Source organism: Symsagittifera roscoffensis, chromosome 4 (genome assembly GCF_963678635.1).
Source record: "Symsagittifera roscoffensis chromosome 4, txSymRosc1.1, whole genome shotgun sequence".
NCBI lineage: Eukaryota > Metazoa > Xenacoelomorpha > Acoela > Convolutidae > Symsagittifera > Symsagittifera roscoffensis.
The window spans coordinates 18,787,320-18,805,038 of NC_087065.1; the positions used below are offsets into that span (position 1 = coordinate 18,787,320).

Here is a 17,719-nt window from a genome sequence, read left to right on the forward strand (position 1 = left end):
CAATGATTCAAAATCAATATTACCTCTGCGTGAATCTTCCGCATGGTAACTTGTTTATGTTCATGCAGTATGGTGGCATCATTCATTGTGAACATAGTCGCAGTCTCACTAGCGACTAGTCGGAATGACGTCATCTCTTTGCTGATGAAATCATTGAAAGAGAAGAGGGCTTCGAGGTTATACGATGAGCTGATGGAGGTCTGCATTGATTTGAAGCTGAAAAAAATGAGATCCATTTGCCAAAAATTGAGATTCAATTTAATTCTAGATTTTTAAAAAATTAAACAGCCTAAATTCTCTAGCTAGGCATTGATCCCTCTGAGTTAAAACCCGGATCCTAATCTAGTTTTTTTTCCAACACATGTATGTTCAAAACATAATGGTTAATGAAATTCTGATTTAGAGTAAGCTGGAACGACTAAAGAAACATTCCAGATAAAAACAACCCGATAATAGCTCCAGTGAACTTTTCTGAAAGGACTGAAGAGCAGCTTGCTCAAAATTAACAATTTTTTTCAGGCCGGTAGTTCGCTACTAATCCTAATAAACCCTGCAAAAAGCGATCGGAGGTTTTTTCGGTTTTGTTGGGAAGGAAGGCGTTAATTGCAGGATTATTTTTGGCATGATTGGAGTAAAGATAAGGAGTTTATGCAGCATCAACTTGGGTGTTACGTTATAAAATAGGAGTTAAATTAGTGTGGATTTTCTTTGTCTACTAGTGAAATGACTAAGTAGTAAAATGAACGGTGTTGAATTGACTGGTATTAAATTATAGAACCCCTTGAAATTTTCTCAGCAAAACCTTGAATTTTTAAACTGCTTTTTAGGTGGTCTCAAAAACTTTTAGATAATGCATTTTTTGAGCTTTTGATATACTAAAAACTTTGAACTTTGATTGTTTTTTCTCCCCAGCAGCTTGCATTGGATAGCTACAAAATTTGTGAAAATTAGGGAGTTAAAGTGAATTAATACTTTGCGTCACTTCAAATTGGAATGATTTTGAATGCAGATAGTTCGCGTTGCAATTGCAGCAGCATAGATATATTTCATTATGCAGGCATAAGCTACTCCAGAGCCATGCTCAACTGAAAAATTTCAGATCACTCTGAAAATATGGACAAGTATCGCACGTAAAACGTAATCATAAATTTGATCTCAAGGAATTGGTTTCTTCGTACTGTTTCCAAATGAACTTGCTGAAAACTGATAGCCGAATTTTATCTGAATAAAAAAACCACTTCAAAACTGGTAAATTTAGTTCTTATTGGTTGCAGTCAGGTCGTAACCAAGAGTAGAGCAAAAGTTAAATCGACTCTAGTTTTTTTTTGTAATTACTTACAGAAAACTTTTATTAGTTGTTGATGAAAACATTGAAAATCAAAAAACATTTATGAAAATCAGAGTTAATTATGATGCTGCTACTTGATCGAAAAATCTATGACTTTAGAGAAAAAAAACAAAAATTAGAGCAAAAAATGAAAAAATAATTTAAAAAGGGAGTAGCTAAATAAAATAAAACGTTATGCTCTTTATCTACTGGTATGACAACTTTACTTAAAAAAGGTGAAGACAAAAAGAAAATGTTGTCGGACTACTAGTTTTCTTATTCTGTTTACTCCACCTGTACAGATAGATGTAGGTAACACCATTTTAATTCGGAAAAAAGTAGCTGGTAGCTGTGCAATTAACGTCGAATTTTCCAGCCTAATCAGACTGAACAGCATTTTGGATATAATTTAGAAAAAAAAACCGCTGTATTTTAGGCTGAGAGTAAAAGATGAAAATTATGCTCCAAAAAATTAACAGCGCGGTCATGTTTCGTTACTTCGGTGGCTGGAAAATGAGCTGAATCAAATCTAAATAGACTTTTCGAAGTTTCTATTTTATCATTATTCACTTAGTGAAAACTTTGCATTTATCATTTTATAATCACTTTGCATCAAAATGATAAAAAAGATTCCTTACCATGGCATTGTTTTTGCCACTCTTCTGGTCATTGGAGCATAAATTAGGTATGTCAGGATATATTTATTTTGAAGAGAAGAGAACGCCAGAAAAACAGCCATTTTTTCCCAAAAATTTTTTGAAAATAGCCCCAAAATGTTTTTTGGCCTGTTTCTTCATAAATTTGCGGAACACTACGCTGCGCAGAACTTAAGTCAACAGAGGGACTTGTAAATGATTTGAGAGAGCTCAAACAATTTATTTGATTGACCTAAAAAAAATGTCGACTAAAAGTTTTCTAAAAGTTTTTTGAAAAAACGCCTCTCGAAAAAATCCTAGATCCGCCCCTGGCGTCAATCACAGCAAAAAAACTAATCATAAATCTTCTTGTAGTTCTCTAGTTCTCTTAAAGTATGGAGTTGCTGGAGCCTAAATTTTTTTGTCGTATATTTTTTAAATGAATTTATACAAATCGCCAAGATGAAAACGTCAACCAATGATTGATTTTTTAAAATTACTTCATGCCAATCTTGCGCCGTTTCCCTTGAAAAGACTTTCATTGTCAGAGTTTTGCTATTTCTTAACTATTTAACCTATTCATTGGCTTGACAATAAAAACATCAAAAAATGTTCTGAAAGACTTAACACTGGTTTCGGAACAGCTTCGGTTTCACTGGTATGAAATTTTGAATGAAAAGGTTTGCAATAATTTTGTAGGGAACTGGATGACTAGTTTTTTCAAATTTTGAAAAAAGATCTCAGGATACAATTATGTATGAGTGTTATCAAATTTTTGTAAGCGTAAGCAGATTGATGCTTCCAAACATCTGATAACACCAATACACAGCAGTCTACAGCGTTAATTTCGAGAAGTTAAAACGTTTAGTCGTACAATTCCTTGCAACCCTTCCAATTTTAAAAAACAGCCATCACTATAATACGTTAGCAAAAATCAAAAAGAAATTAAAAAAATAGAAACTTTACTTGTACGATTTATGCAGTTTTTATTAAAAGTCCGATTTTCTGTCATTGATCAAATTTCTGAGCCAGTGAGTAGTAAATCTGGGATGAAAAAATAATTTATTACTCACTGGCTCATTAATTTGCTTATTGACATTAAATTGGTGTTTTTAGCAAATCTGCATAAGCAGGATGAGTAAAGTTTCATATTACTTTTTTTGCTACTTATTTTGGTGATAGCTGTTTTTCAATAAAGCAAAACTATACAATAAGTTTAAAACGCCAATTTTTCTCAATTGGTAGTCCAAGCTATCTGCGGGGTGTCTATTAATAATTTGCGGCTAAGCAATATTTGGTTTTTTTCACTTTGTAAATATTTTCTATATGGTAGTGTGAAAACAGTAGACCAAATTTTTATATAGTAAATTTTCAAGAACATTTTAAGCTGGTTCATTGCTGCTGCCAATTACCGAGATTTTAATTGTTACTTGCATTGGTTGCTTTTATTGAATGTATAAAAAGCATAAACTTTCATGATTGAACAGAACTTTTGTTTTACACGCGATAGATTAAATAAACGCCAACCTGAATCTAACACGAAACTTGATGTCTCTCCGAGGGAACAACTCGGAAAAAGAATTTGGCAATGACACCGAGTCGCTTTTGGCAGGAAACGCTCGTAATTCCGAAGACGAAGAAGAGGTTATGACTTTGAATGTCGAACAAAAAGGGGAGCGAAGAGCCATGGTCGTTTCGAAAACCAAAAAACCGAGCTGTTTATTCAAGTTTGTCAAAATAAGTTTTCTTCTTGTCATGTTTATTTTGCTGATTGGATGTATAGCGACATCTGCTATCTTATTAGAGAGGCTTACAAACGCTCAGCTGAAAATCGAAGAGTTGCAGCGTCGCATTGAAGCACTCGAAACAAATAAAACGTCCAAATCGGATTCTAATTCTGAAAAAATCGCGAATCTTGAAGAGCTAACCAGCCCCTTCAAAGCCAGAATTAATAACATCATGAATAAAGGGACTAAAAATCTGGAGTTGATAGAGGAACTGCAAAATAAGATGTCGCATTTGCAGGATCAAATAACGAAAAATCAAGTAGATAGTTCGGATAAGAACATCGATGAGTTTTTCGAAAGATCAACAAATAACAAAATATCTGCGATCCAAAAAGACATAACATCGATGAAGCAAAAGGAAAGTGAACTAGATTCTTTATTTTCTCAAATCAATTCAAAACAAACAACTGATAGCAGGCAAGCTACGAGCGGCATAGATCAGGTCAGATCCGACTTACTAAAATCGATTCAAGAAAACGAAAGGAAAATTGACGAATGTAGCGCGCAGCTTGCAAGTAATGTTTCAGATTTCAAAACTAAAACCCAGAACTCCGAATTTCAGATAAATTCAATCGAAACCAGCATAAGGACACTTCAATCTGACCAATCTAGCATGAATCAGAAGGTAATCAAACTCGAAAATGATGCTAGAAATATGGTCGCACCAACGACTACTCAAAGGGCTGCAACAACTACCACCCAAAGTATTCCCACAACTACTACCCAAAGTGTTCCAACGACAACATCCCGAAGTGTTCAAACGAGAACCACCCAAAGTGTCCCCACAACTACCACCCAAAGTGTTCCAACGACAACCACCCAAAGTGTACCCACAACTACCACCCAAAGTGTCCCCACAACTACCACCCAAAGTGTCCCCACAACTACCACCCAAAGTGCTCAAACGACAACATCCCGAAGTGTTCCAACGACAACCACCGCAAGTGGTCCGACGATAACAACTCAAAATGTGGCAGCTGTCACTCAAAGCACCATAAGTCATGCAGTAATTGGAGTAAAACTAGATACAGCATCCTCAGCCAGTGGTATATCTTCGCTGACTAGTAGTGCAGCCACAAGTTCCGCGGGAACCTTGACTGCATCCCAGCCTGAATCGTCGCAATCATCCTCATCATCATTAACAACATCTTCTAATGTCGCGATGGTACAGGCAGCAAACGCTCCATTGGCTGTTCCATTTACTGAAATAACAGATTCATCTAATGTTCCGGTAGCTGCAGTACCCGCCGCGGCCTCCGCTTCAGTTGGAATTTGGACGCCAAACACGCCTCGAACGGAATGAAAAACAGAAACTTACATTGCCCTTGTAATCTAAAAATGTATATAATATTGAGATACCATGACAATATTTACAATATATAATATTGACAACAAAAACCGTGTTGTTTGAAAAAGAATTGATTTGTAAAGATGTGAAATTTCATCAGAGTTCCTCTATGAAATCGTTTAGCTAGCTTTCGGAGAGAACAATCGCCGGTTTCTTGCGGATTGGGGAATGGTGCAGTTACATAAGTTAGGGGCACTTATTAACCCAGTTAGTTATATTAAGGAAGGCGCTGCAGATATACTCTTTTTTTCTCTTTTTTCATTTGTATCCAGGTTTTAACTTAATGTTTTGAATGAAAGATAGGTTTTTCAGGCAAAATCTGAAAACTTTTTAACAATAACAAAAAAAAATTTTCGGCGAGCGCTCTTTGCCCAAGCGCTCCTTGGGGTGTTCGACGTATGTTTCGACCTACTCGACTGAGGAAAAAAAGTTTTCGATTGTGTTCAACCCAATTTGGCTAGGTTTCGAGCCACTCGATCAATGGAAAACTGTGTTCGACTGTGTTTGACTTAAGCGAGCAATGAGTCGACCGACTCGATCAAAACTGGCACTGGCTACGTTTCGATAGATTCGACTGAAGCAAAACTTTTTTGACTGGGTTCGACCCAAGCGTGCTATATTTTGAACCTCTCGACCCGAACTGGCTATGTTTCAACAGACTGCATCAAATCAAGTTTGTGTTCGACTGTGTTTGACGCAAGCGTGCTATCTGTATGATAAAAGCAATGTGTTGATTTGTTAGTAAGTATCGGAATTAGGTAGCAAGCAGTGAGTCACGTGGATTTAGGGGGTCACATGACCTACTTTTTTTTATTCAAATCTTATATAGCAAACAGAAAACATTGTGGGTACGAGATAAAAATCAAAAGTTGAAAGAATAAAGTTTGATGTCCCACAGGGATCATTATTGGGCCCTCTTCTATCCCTCATATATATAAAAGAAATAGAAAAAAGCAACAGTCCTCGACAAGTTAATAGCACGTTACCCCATGCGGATAATACAGTCATGAAAACAACCTCTTCATTTAATAGTCTGAAAGCAGATCACCAAGATACAACAATTAATGGCAAAAAATAGAAAAAATCAAAAGTTTTAATTATCTTGGAATTACCTGAAAACTTAACGGTCGAAAACCACAAATTGTTTTTTAGAAAAAACGTAAGCCAGTACTGTGGGCTTTTTAGAAACTGAGAACAAATTTGACAAAAGACAGCCAGTTTTACAATATGGAGTCCTCGTTTACGCATCAACTGATAAAACAAAATTGGAACACCTAGAAATGCTGTTGAAACGTTTTGTAAAAACAATTTGTTACAAATAAAACAGGGATTCAATTTAATACATATCGAAACAAAATAAAATTCAGAAATACAGTTTTACCAATTGCTAAAAGTTTTGCGGAGAGTAATACGGAGTGAATGCTAATCTGAATTTTTACAAAAACTTAATGTTTAGGAAATGCAACAAAAAGTTTCAAAACTAAAAGAACTTTAGCGAGAGCTGTTGAAATACACTCAAAGTTTGCATCAAAGCACTTGATTGCCGCCAGAACGCAAGTACTCTTCAACAGTTTGGTCTGTTTGTTTCCTAATTTTTCAGAAATGACAAAAAGTTTCAATGAACAGGAACTAAAAACTTCAACCATCAATCAACTTTTAGATAACTACAGTCAAGCTAACAGTGATCTGACAAATAAGCCATTTTGTAGTTAAAATATATTAAAACTGTATTTTCTTCCACTGTTTTTCGGCAAAATTTTAAAAAACTTTTTAACATGATGATCATCAATATGATTATACTGGTAAACCCGCAATTTTTATCAAACGGTAAAATTTTACCCTTTAACTATTTTGTGATCAAGTGGGGCTCTCATCTCAAGGTTTTCTTGCCCCCTAACTTCAAGGGTACCAGAAAAAAAACAATTTTGATTCTCGCTCTGAGACTCCTGAAAACAAGCTTAATTGATTTTTATGGTGCTCTCTTAAGTGATTTTTTTATAAAAAGAATTCTTCATTTGTAATTCTATACGTGTGATGACTTCACTTGGAAACAATTTTTTTTATTATTATGATTATTATTAAGCATTAAGAATTTATTGGTATGACTTGTCTATGGAACCCAGGAACATACAGACACAAAATTGTGCGTCTATGCAGTGCAATGTTTGGCCTCGTAATGTAGGTACTAAGTATCGGAATAAATAATAATAATACTATTCTGAATAATAGTTCCAAAGTTTAATTAACCTGTCTTCTGTTTGTTGCGACTGCATGAGTAGGTACATGGGTTGGAGGAAGTCATCTTTGGGGGACCTGATTTTGGCGTAGACAGTTTCCTTCTCCTGCCACAGAGAGGGACCCTCAATCACTGTTATCGTTAGATTCATCTCTGATCTCTCACCACTAAAAGCCCAATGAGTTAAGTCAGTACTTTTCACTGGATTTTTGTGAAGGGAGGAGGGAGTGTGAATTATTATGTCGTCCAATTTTATGTTTTAGACCAGAGATTTTGAGTTTCCAATGCCCACCGAAACCCTAGAAAATATTGACTTGGAAACGCGTTTTTATCAACGCTCCAAATGGGCTTATTTATTGACTTATTGCAATTTTGCTATTGTAACTACAGCTATTGGTAAGGTTTTGCATTTAGTACAGCGAGCTATCATTAAGAAGCTCTTTTGGCTGTATCGTGCTGGAAGAATCTTCCCAAGTTTTTGTGAATCTAACCGAAGCAAAAAAACTAGATAGTTTAGATTATGTTAAGCTCGGCGTAAGTTTATACCTTTGGTGGGAGGCCGTCACATTAGCGAAATGGTTCAAAATGTAGGAGTTGATATAAGAATCGAAGTCTGCAGTTCCATTAAGCGGGTGATCTTTTAGGTATTGTATGTCACTGGAGTTGAGTGGAATGTTAATTTGTTGACCTTGACAGGGAACCCCTTTGGCGAACAGAGTGTCAATTTCCAGGGATCCAGGCTGTAGGAAAATGAGACTGCATAACTCCAGATAGTTGCCAACTCCAAAAAATATGATGGCTAAAACCCATAATTTAAACGTACGATTGAATTATTTTTTAAAACGCCCTCATTTCCTACTAGAGAGAGGAGAGAGAGAGGGGACACTTTATTGTTTCAATATACTTATGCAGTTGCAGAACTGATTGTATAAGAATCTAGTGTACAATATTACGCAATGGTTATATAACATAACAAGAAAAAACATAAAATACTACGAGGTTGAATCAAATAATTGATTTAACAAAAAAATGTCCTTGGATACGGAAAGACTCTCCTTATTGGGTAACAGGGTGTCATCTTTTCCTATGATGAAATTTTTAATCAGAGTTTTTGTCAATGTGTACGGCAGTTTTCGATTAAACAAGGTTCGGATTATTGTGTTAAGGTTCCTGATTGATGTAAATAAGAAAGACTTACGAAGGAAATCAGTTTTACATGTTAAAGGGAACAGTAATGTTCCAGTTCGATGGTTATAGCGGAATTCAGAATTTGGGAATCTTATATGCGTGAAAGCTGGGGCATCGTTTCGGCATAACCTGTGAAGGTAGTGTGCTGATCGGTACTCGATAATATTCCGAGCAGTAGGAATTTTGTGCTGTTTCCTTAGAAGTGTAACGGAATCTCGTTTGCTTATATTCATTATGATCCTGATTCCCCATTTTATTTGTTTTTCGAGTTTCTCAATATTATCTTGCGTACATCCGTTTAAGAGCATGCATGGATAGTGCAAATGGCTCAGTACAAGAGTATTTAACAGGAGAATTCTAGTACGCAGAGGGATTTCGTCACGGATGCATTTTATCGTTTGGATTGCTGTAGCCATTTTTTGTAAAATTTTGTTAATTTCTTTGTCGAATGTTAAGCTTATGTCAATATTGACGCCGAGAAATTTAACTGTCTCTGTTAATTTAACTTGATAGTTTCCAACTTTCAATGAAAGATTTTCAGTTAGTTTCTTTTTCGACGGTGCAGAAAATACAATGAACTGAGTTTTGTCTACATTAATCATTAATCGATTTAAGTGAAAATACAAGAGAATTTTATTGAAATTGTTTTCAATGCTCTTTGTTGCTGTTTCGGGATCTGAATGAAAACTAAGCAGAGTCGTGTCGTCGGCATATTGTACTAACGTACATGATTTGTCTATTGTTTGTGGTAAGTCATTTACATACAAGTTGAACAGCAGTGGTCCTAGTACAGTACCTTGGGGAACACCTTGCTCTAATTTAAGCCAATCTGAGTGCTCGCCGTTTACTATTGTCAATTGCTGTCTGTTTTCTAGAAATGACTTAATAAGAGTTGTTGCTGACTGTTCAAAGCCAATGTGACTTAGTTTCCTTTCAAGGACTGAATGAGAGAGTGAATCAAATGCTTTAGATAAATCAAGAAATGCAGCCGCTGCTATGTTATTTTTATCGAGATGGAATCTGATTTTTTCTGTTGTGTATAAAAGAGCATCATTAGTTGAATAACCTGGACGAAAGCCAAATTGTTTTGGATTTAGAATATTGGAATTTGCTAGGAATTCGTGAATTTGGGATGAGAAAATTTTTTCAAACAACTTCGATAGAGTGGGTGTAATAGAAATTGGACGATAATTTACTGGATCTGTGGAGTCGCCTTTTTTGAATATGGGAAAAACGTGTGCCTTTTTTAAGGTATATGGGAATACGGATTTCGAGATGCATTCATTGATAATCATCGTAAGAATTGGGTTTACAGTATTAATGCTGTCTTTTAGAGCCCAAGCAGGGATTTTGCTTGGTCCTAATGGCTTGTTTAAGGGAAGTAATAAAATTGCATCTTTCATTTCTTTGTGAGTTATGAACCTGAATTGAAAGTGCCTATTTGTTTTGCTGTGTACACTGTACTCAGTTGGTACATCTATGGGAGGATCTGCGTTTTTGTATTCTCCTAATGTTGAGAACCTGTAGTTAAGGAAATTTGCTTTCTTCTTATTTTCAATTATAGTGTCGCCAAAAGAATTCCGTAGATCACCTATTTGCGTTGCCTGTTTCATGGTGTTCCTGATAGAGTTTATGAAATTCCATTGTTTTTTTGGACAGTCAAGCATTTTGAATTGAGCTGTTTTCTCTTTCTTGTATAAATGTTTTAGATGATTGTTGTTTTTATTTCTTATTCGTTTATAGTTTTCAAAATTGGCATCTGTTCTTGATAATTGATATGCCTTTAGAAGATTTTCTTTTTCCTGTTTTAAAGGTCTATTGACTGAGTTAAGTACTTTACCAGACAGCTGTAGCTGCGGTTTATTTCGGATATACTTCTGCTCTAGTGGTGCGTGAGCGTTTAGGGCATGCGAGAAAATATCTTCAAATTTTATTAACATTTTAGAGATATCGTTTTCTTGGTAGACGAGAAACCATGGACTCTGTTTAAGTTCCTCGCAGAACCTATTTTTACAATAATTGGTTTTGTTGAAGCGAAAAGTTCGAATTGGAATGGCTTTTTCGAATCGTTTTAGTTTGCTAATACACATTGTTATTAAATGGTCCGTGTTTATAGGTGGTTCTGCTACAATAGTTTCTTTACAAAGAGATTTGGTTGCTATAATGTTATCTAAAATGGATTGGCTGTTTTTAGAGTTGTATGTCGGTATCGACTTATTGGTTATTGACAAATTGTATGGTTTAATAGAATCGCTGAGAAATTTAGCTTCATGTTTATTCAAGTAGTTAATATTGAAATCTCCCAAAATCGTAACATCTCGCGCTTCGGAGGCAGCGTAATCGATACCCTTTAGTGTATCTTCTATAAAAATTTCCTTGAATTGTTTGTGTGGATTGTAGGCAATAGCAATTATCTGTTTTTTTGATTTTTTTGAGATGATTGGGCTATATTCCACCCAGAGTCCTTCAAAATGGGAGGGACGTAGATAATTTAAATCTTCTCGAATCTTAGGGTTAAATTTTTTCGGAATAAGAAGAAGAGTACCACCACCTGCGTGTTGACCAGTGCATTTTTTGTTACGGTCGCATCTAAAAATTTCATGGGTTGTTTTGCAGAATGAATAAGTTTGATGATCGCATGTTTCGTCAAGCCAGGTTTCCGTAAGACCGATAATTGTGTTTGAGTCAACTATTTCTGACAAGAAACGCATTTCCATGTGTTTGTTCTTTATGCTTCTACAATTTAGAGTTATATATTTGAGGAAGTTGTGGTGTTCCTTTGCTTTGTTTGCCAGGATTTCATATGAAAGTGCGGGACCTGGATTGACTTCGATGTCCCCACATTGAAGAAGCAGGATTTCCAACATTCCAATCTGAAAGGTTAGTATCACAACTGCGCAATAGATGCCAGCTGTGAATCTAAAGTGGCGGTTAGACGTCATGTTTCTAGTTTTGAGTAGTGCGGTGCTGTTGGGTTCATTGTACTTAATGGGAATGCTAGTTAAAAGGGAGAAAATAAGGAGAGTCTTTAAAAGCCATTGGCTAAACATAAATTTGATAGATCCAGATCATTGGGTCATAGACTACTAAAACAGCATTAGTATGGATAGTATCTATTATGGCGTAAGTCATAATTACTACGATTGGTATTCATATAATTGTAGGTTTGATTGTTGCTGAAACCATGGCTCGCAAGACTCTTTGGGTGCTCGGGGCCCCACGAGACTTGGCTTGAACCAGGTTTCATACGATTCCTCTGAGGGTGCGCTGGGCCCCTAGAGTTGGAAGTATTCGGAGAAACAACTCGAGGTGATAAGCTGGATAATGGTAGCACCTTTTCCATGATTGCATTTTTAAAAGTACTAACAGAACGCATCAAATGTACTTCATCAAAGAAGATTGACTGATAGTCGTTTATGCTGACAATTTTATCGTATATAGGAACAATTTGATACTTTTTTTTCTTAAATTTATGAGCAATAAGGCTGTTGAATTCAGTTATCCGTTTACCACTTACAGAATCGGGTCCCGATTTCACAGGCGGGACTTGGCATATATTGATTATTGTAGGTGAAAACTTTGTCTCAATTTCACTAATGGTGGCGCAAAAAGTTTCAAATATATCATCTACAGGTTTGTGTAGTTCCCTTGTGAGTGAATTGGTGCCGTCCTGGAAGGTTACTGATTTCAGCTCAGTATCGTCGTACTTTTTCACAACTGATTGTTTCTCGCTGCAAAATGACCCGCGGTAAGAATGAACGGCCACGTCTTTGGGCAGCTCCTTCGTGTCAAACTCTGCTAAAAAACTCGAACCAATAATCAAGTTTTGAGTATCAGTGGGGATTACTTTGGCAGCAAAATCAATAGGTGCTCTGAGTCCTTTTGCGTTTTGATTACTGTTTGGAGGATTACTGGATGTTGCTAGTACATTGACAAGGTTATATATTTGAACGTAGTACTTATCTTTTTGTTCGGGATTGAGTTTCGTGAAGTCGTCGGGCAGCATCAGAAGCATTGGTGTTGACATTGTGTGAAGCCAGGAAAATGCCAGGAATAATGGTGCTGTTGGTGTCAAGGATAATATGCTGAAGTTAGTAGTCAGTGCCCAAAGAATGGCAACTAGTGTTTCATCACTCTCTGAAACTATTTAATAAGTTTATCACAACAATTAGGCTATTCGAATCGATCATAAATTCTTAGGTCATAAATCTCTTTTATAGTCCAGATGTACTCAAAAATGACTCTGAAGTAATTAACGTTTTACTGGCAGAAATGAATCAAGTGATGTGAAACAAACATAAACCAGCTAAGGTTTGTAACAATAACGTTTCAAACTATTATACCCACGCTCTTTTTCATGTTGCAAAAAAATGGCCAGCAGTTATGAACTCCATTCAAGTACTAACTTAACTAAATCAAAAGCTTCGCGAAACAAACAGCGGGCATTGTTTTGAAGTTTTTACGCCATCAATCATTGAAAAATTATAACCTGGAAAAATTTGTAAAAATATCAACCTGTGAAAATCTGTAAAAATTTGACAAGGAACAAAGTACTTTTTGCTCAATTCATTGCTTAAAAGTTGCCCTCTAAATAATTGCTTGGCGCGCAAAGTAAAACTAGACTGCTGGTATCAGGTTGAAGCCCTGAATGTTCTGACTGCCTTTTAAGGTTTATAGAGCAGTAGTAGCATAAAAAAAATAAATGTAATCAAATAAAACGAAATTTTTTTTTCTAAACTTTCAATTTTTTTAAAGAAATTATCCCCCACACGCCATATAAAGTACAAAAGAATAGATTTTGCGCATTGTAACAAATCAATTATGGCAAATAAGCTTCTTTCAACTAATTTGGAACGATTTTAAGACGGATTAACTCTCCGCTCACGCGTTAATAGCGCGAAATATATCGCGCGTTAATTGTTCCAAATTGGCCAAAATGGCAATCTTTAAACCCCCATAACTTTACAAAAAATGATCACAGGTGAAACATCTTTTCAAATTTAGGCTAAGAATATCAATATCTTGTGAATGAATAATAAAATTCCGTCAAAAATGGCTAGTTAAAAAGACAAAATTTGTCGAAATGATTGTCGAAATGAAAAAGTCAACTCGAAATGATTGGCTTTAGAAAAATATTGCTATTTTTCCCCAACCCTATCCATCGAAACACTGGTGGATTTATTGTGTATAAACTTTCATACAATTTTTGTGTTCTTTTTTCCAGATCTTTTTCGAAATCTTCTTTTCACCGCAATTTTTTAATTGACTGAGACAAGCTACATTTGACCCAAGCAAATGACGCAAAACTGCAAATGACCCAAACTCAATTAATAACAATTTAATAAAGTTTTTCGGAATAAATTTGTTCTCACACCTACATTCTTGTCTAAAATGACACCAAATTTTTGAAATTTTGTTGAATTTTAAATGGATAGTATTAGCCAGCTCTATAGATCAACACACCATTTTTTAAAGTCATCATTCTCCACAAACAACAAATCCATAAGCCACAGCGTTATTTTAAATATCAATGCCATTCATTGAGCAAAAATCTCGAAGAAAACTGGTTTAGAAAACAAGTGTTACCACAAAAAAAAACTGTACGAAAACAAATTTTGTTCGGCTTCACCTATGTTTTGCATTGTTTTTTTTTAAATTGGAATTTAAGATAATTTCGTTTTTTAAGAAAATTTTGTGGCTGCGGTCGCCAAAAACGAGAAATGTTCATTTTATTTTCCTTTTGAAAATAAAACAAAGCAGGACAGCTCGTATCATTGCTACGACGCCCTGATTGTTCTGAATATTTTTTACTTTATCACGTACTGTTCGATTTTCGAAAATGTAGTAAATTTTTCAAAAAAGTGGAGAAGGTTTTTAAAATTTAATTTTTTCCGACTGTCGAAGAAAGTGAGGAAAAATTTGAGCTCAGGGTAGTTTTTTTTCTCCAGGCAAATGTCGACTTGTTAACTAGAAGTTTATGACAAATATTTTTTCAGCCGAAACGTTTTAATGTCTTTATCTCAGATTCAAAACGATAATTCACCTGTAATCATTTTTCTTAAAATTCTGAGGGCTTAAAGATTGCAAAATGGCCAATATTCATTTAATAACGGCCAATATATTTCTCGTTATAAACGCGTGAACAAATATTTAAGTCCTCTTTAAAATTGTACCAAATTGATTGAAGCAGGCTATTTGTCAAACTTTTCACGTTACTACGAGCAAAATATGCCACTTTGTACTTTATATGGCGTGTGGAGATGATTTTAATAAAAATCTTAAAACATTTTCATACATTTTTTCTAATTTTTCAAGGCAGTCAGTCGGTGCTTAAGGCTTCACCCTGATGCATGCAGTGTTAGATCACTAACCACATGCTGTTTAAAGTACAAACTTGTTAATTTAGGATACAGTAACTTAACAATTACAACAAATATCATGCCTCTATTCAATTTCTAATAGCGCGTTAATATCTTAGTTTGGCCAAATTGTCATATTTTGGACCTCATAAATTTGCAAGAAAAGTTATCACAGTTAAATATTTTGACAATTTTGAGCTCAGGACATCAATAATTTTCAGATGATATAAAAGTTGTGCCAAAAAAGGCTTTAAAACTCTAAATTTGTCTGGAGAAAAAAACACCCCTAACAAGAGCATCCCATCGCTTTCTTCAAAAATGGGAACAATGATAGATTAATGGGTCATATTGGCAATATTCATGTTTAAAAAATGCTTGAAATTCGGCCTGAAACCTTTATAGCTTCAAAACTTGTCAACTTTCTGTTCTAAACCAACAATTTAAGAAAAAAAAACAATAAATTTTACAAAGCTTACCGACTTTGTCATGCTCTGTCACAATAGACACTTTCTCTGTGACTGTTTCTTCAGTGGTAATGAACTTGTGACCAGATACAACAACAGATGCCATAAGAGACAGTAAAAGACACGCGAAGAACAGAAGAGTGAACACAAGTTGATGATACTGCTTCCGATAAGCCTCCGATTCTTCCGACGGCTTATTACTATCCGCAGACATAACGAACACTTGGATATCAAGTAACAATTAATTGTATCCAACTCTTAAACGACTTTGCTATGATCGATGAAAATTGGCTGTTTATGCTGCTTGAAAAGAATTTGTAGAAGTAGTATTCATATTTTCTGTTGAACTTCGTAATTTTGATGGAATAGGCGGTTTCTAATTTTTTCAATTGTGTTCTCGCATCTAAACAGACCCTTTTGTCCAAAGCTAGACGCTATTTATAGATTGTTCTAAATGAAGAATGAATATTGCTTGGCTCTAGATATATACCAGGAAAACGTAATCAAATCAGAATCATAAAATTCTCTAATAAAGTCCTATTTCAGAAGCTCATTTATATTCTACTGAACATACCATACCTATTTCTGAGCGCCGAAATGTCTGATACAATGCCCTATAAAGTTTAAATCGGCCAAAGCCTCGCGCGATACTGTAGACCTTATCATAAGGTAAAGCCTGATACACTTAATATTCTGTAACCTGAAAATATTTTCGATTGAACTATCATAGATACTCTGTGTCTTAGTATTCAAGGCCGGTTAGTTAAGATAAGATTAAGTAAGATACCATGTCTTTGTAATCCTCAAAATGGGGAAATTTCAAGGGGGTTGAATCCCTTGAGAACAATAAAGGTGCTGAATCCCTTGAGAAAAATAATCCGAGATTTTAACTCTACTTGAAGAGACGCAAAACCAATTCATGAGTTTTGAAAACACACACAACCTGATTTTTACACAGGAAACTTTGAATATGGTTGCTTCCAATTGTAATTTTAAGTATGAAATTTGGAAAAGTATCATGAAGGGTAAATTTGTCGAACTTTTCATAAAAAAGACGACTTTTCTTATCAGAATTTTCAATCACATACTGAACGTAGATCTCTCTGTTAGTTTTCTATAATACATTTAAATTTATTAGTCGTCACAAATCAACATTATAGATGAAGTTGGCTTAGTCTTCAAGAGAACCTATGACCACATCGAGTTTTAAAATTGGGAATGGTTCCTTGTATACTTTCTCTTTGATGTGGGGCCATCTACCAAAAGATGAAAAAAAAGGATTTGGTTTTCATTCGCTTCTTTTTCTGTTCTCTTTTTGGTGTAGTAAGTAGACCTTTGGTCTATAATAGGCTTTGAAAGCGAAAGAGTTAACTAATCAAAGATTACGAACTTGAAAAAGATAGACGGTAACGGTGAGATGAAGAGAGCAATTAGAGGTTTTTTGGCGAATTAGCCTGAAAAACGAAAATATTCTTACCGAAAGTAAGCACAGCAAAGCGAAGCGGAGCTAGCAGTCACCACTTGCCGATGACACGATTTAAGCTAAATTGCAATCATTGTGAGTTGTCGCTTTGCTTACATTGTGCTAGTTGTTTTTACTGCGACTTGTTTTTAGTATTTGGGTACCACTCTTCGTGAGGTTTCTATATTAAACAAGAACCTAAGTTCGAAGTCGCTTAGCTTAGAACTGAAAATTTTTTTGTCAGTTTTAATGAAAGTTAAATAAAAAATATTGGAATCTAGTTCAATGGCATTGTAATTTAGCGTACTAATAAAAAACAGGGAATCAGAGCCACATATCGCTTCCTGGGTGGTAAAAATAGCCTTCAATTGTGGAAACCGTAAAAATCTGCCGCTGATACTAGCCTGTAAATTACTCTGGCTGTTCTTTGATTGGAGATACTTGTGACTGAGAAAAACAAAATCAATCGAGGGGGAAAATAACGAAAAGACCAAAGGGTAAAACCACTTGGCCAAATTTCTTCAAATAATCTTCAGTTTGAAGCCTAAGGGGTCACTTAGTTCACGCCCGATTGAATTACCAGCCAGCAGAAAACTTGATTTAACTAAAGTGTTTTAAGTTACGGTTGCTGGAATTCGAAAAGAACCATTCGGACGTGAAATCATTACGAGCGCCGGAAATAAAAAAATTATTCGAATGTTCAATAAACAGCTCACTAGATTTGACTGCCTTTGTTTCCAGGGCACATCTACAATTTGTCTCAGGCAGGCAAACTTTTATTTACCCTAAAGGTCCATTTCCGAATTTCCGAAAGCAATAAATAGACGATACAAATTGGAAAGAAAATCATGAAATGAATGCATAAAGTTCTCAGATTTATATGAATCAGAAAGTTTTGACCTTTCCAGCAAAT

The 17,719-nt window shown here is 35.2% G+C and overlaps 1 protein-coding gene across 6 annotated transcripts; it reads right to left on the reverse strand.

Annotated features, from left to right (window-relative positions):
• Positions 1–23: 23 nt before the first annotated feature.
• Positions 24–17,719, reverse strand: LOC134844179 (uncharacterized; the record flags this gene model as incomplete). 6 transcript variants are annotated; one of them, XM_063860741.1, is given in 6 exon segments in its annotated part: positions 24–216; positions 7,345–7,500; positions 7,880–8,132; positions 15,357–15,747; positions 16,822–16,886; positions 17,523–17,719. In XM_063860741.1, coding segments are annotated over 4 exon segments (804 nt in total), but the record flags the coding sequence as incomplete, so codon positions are not given.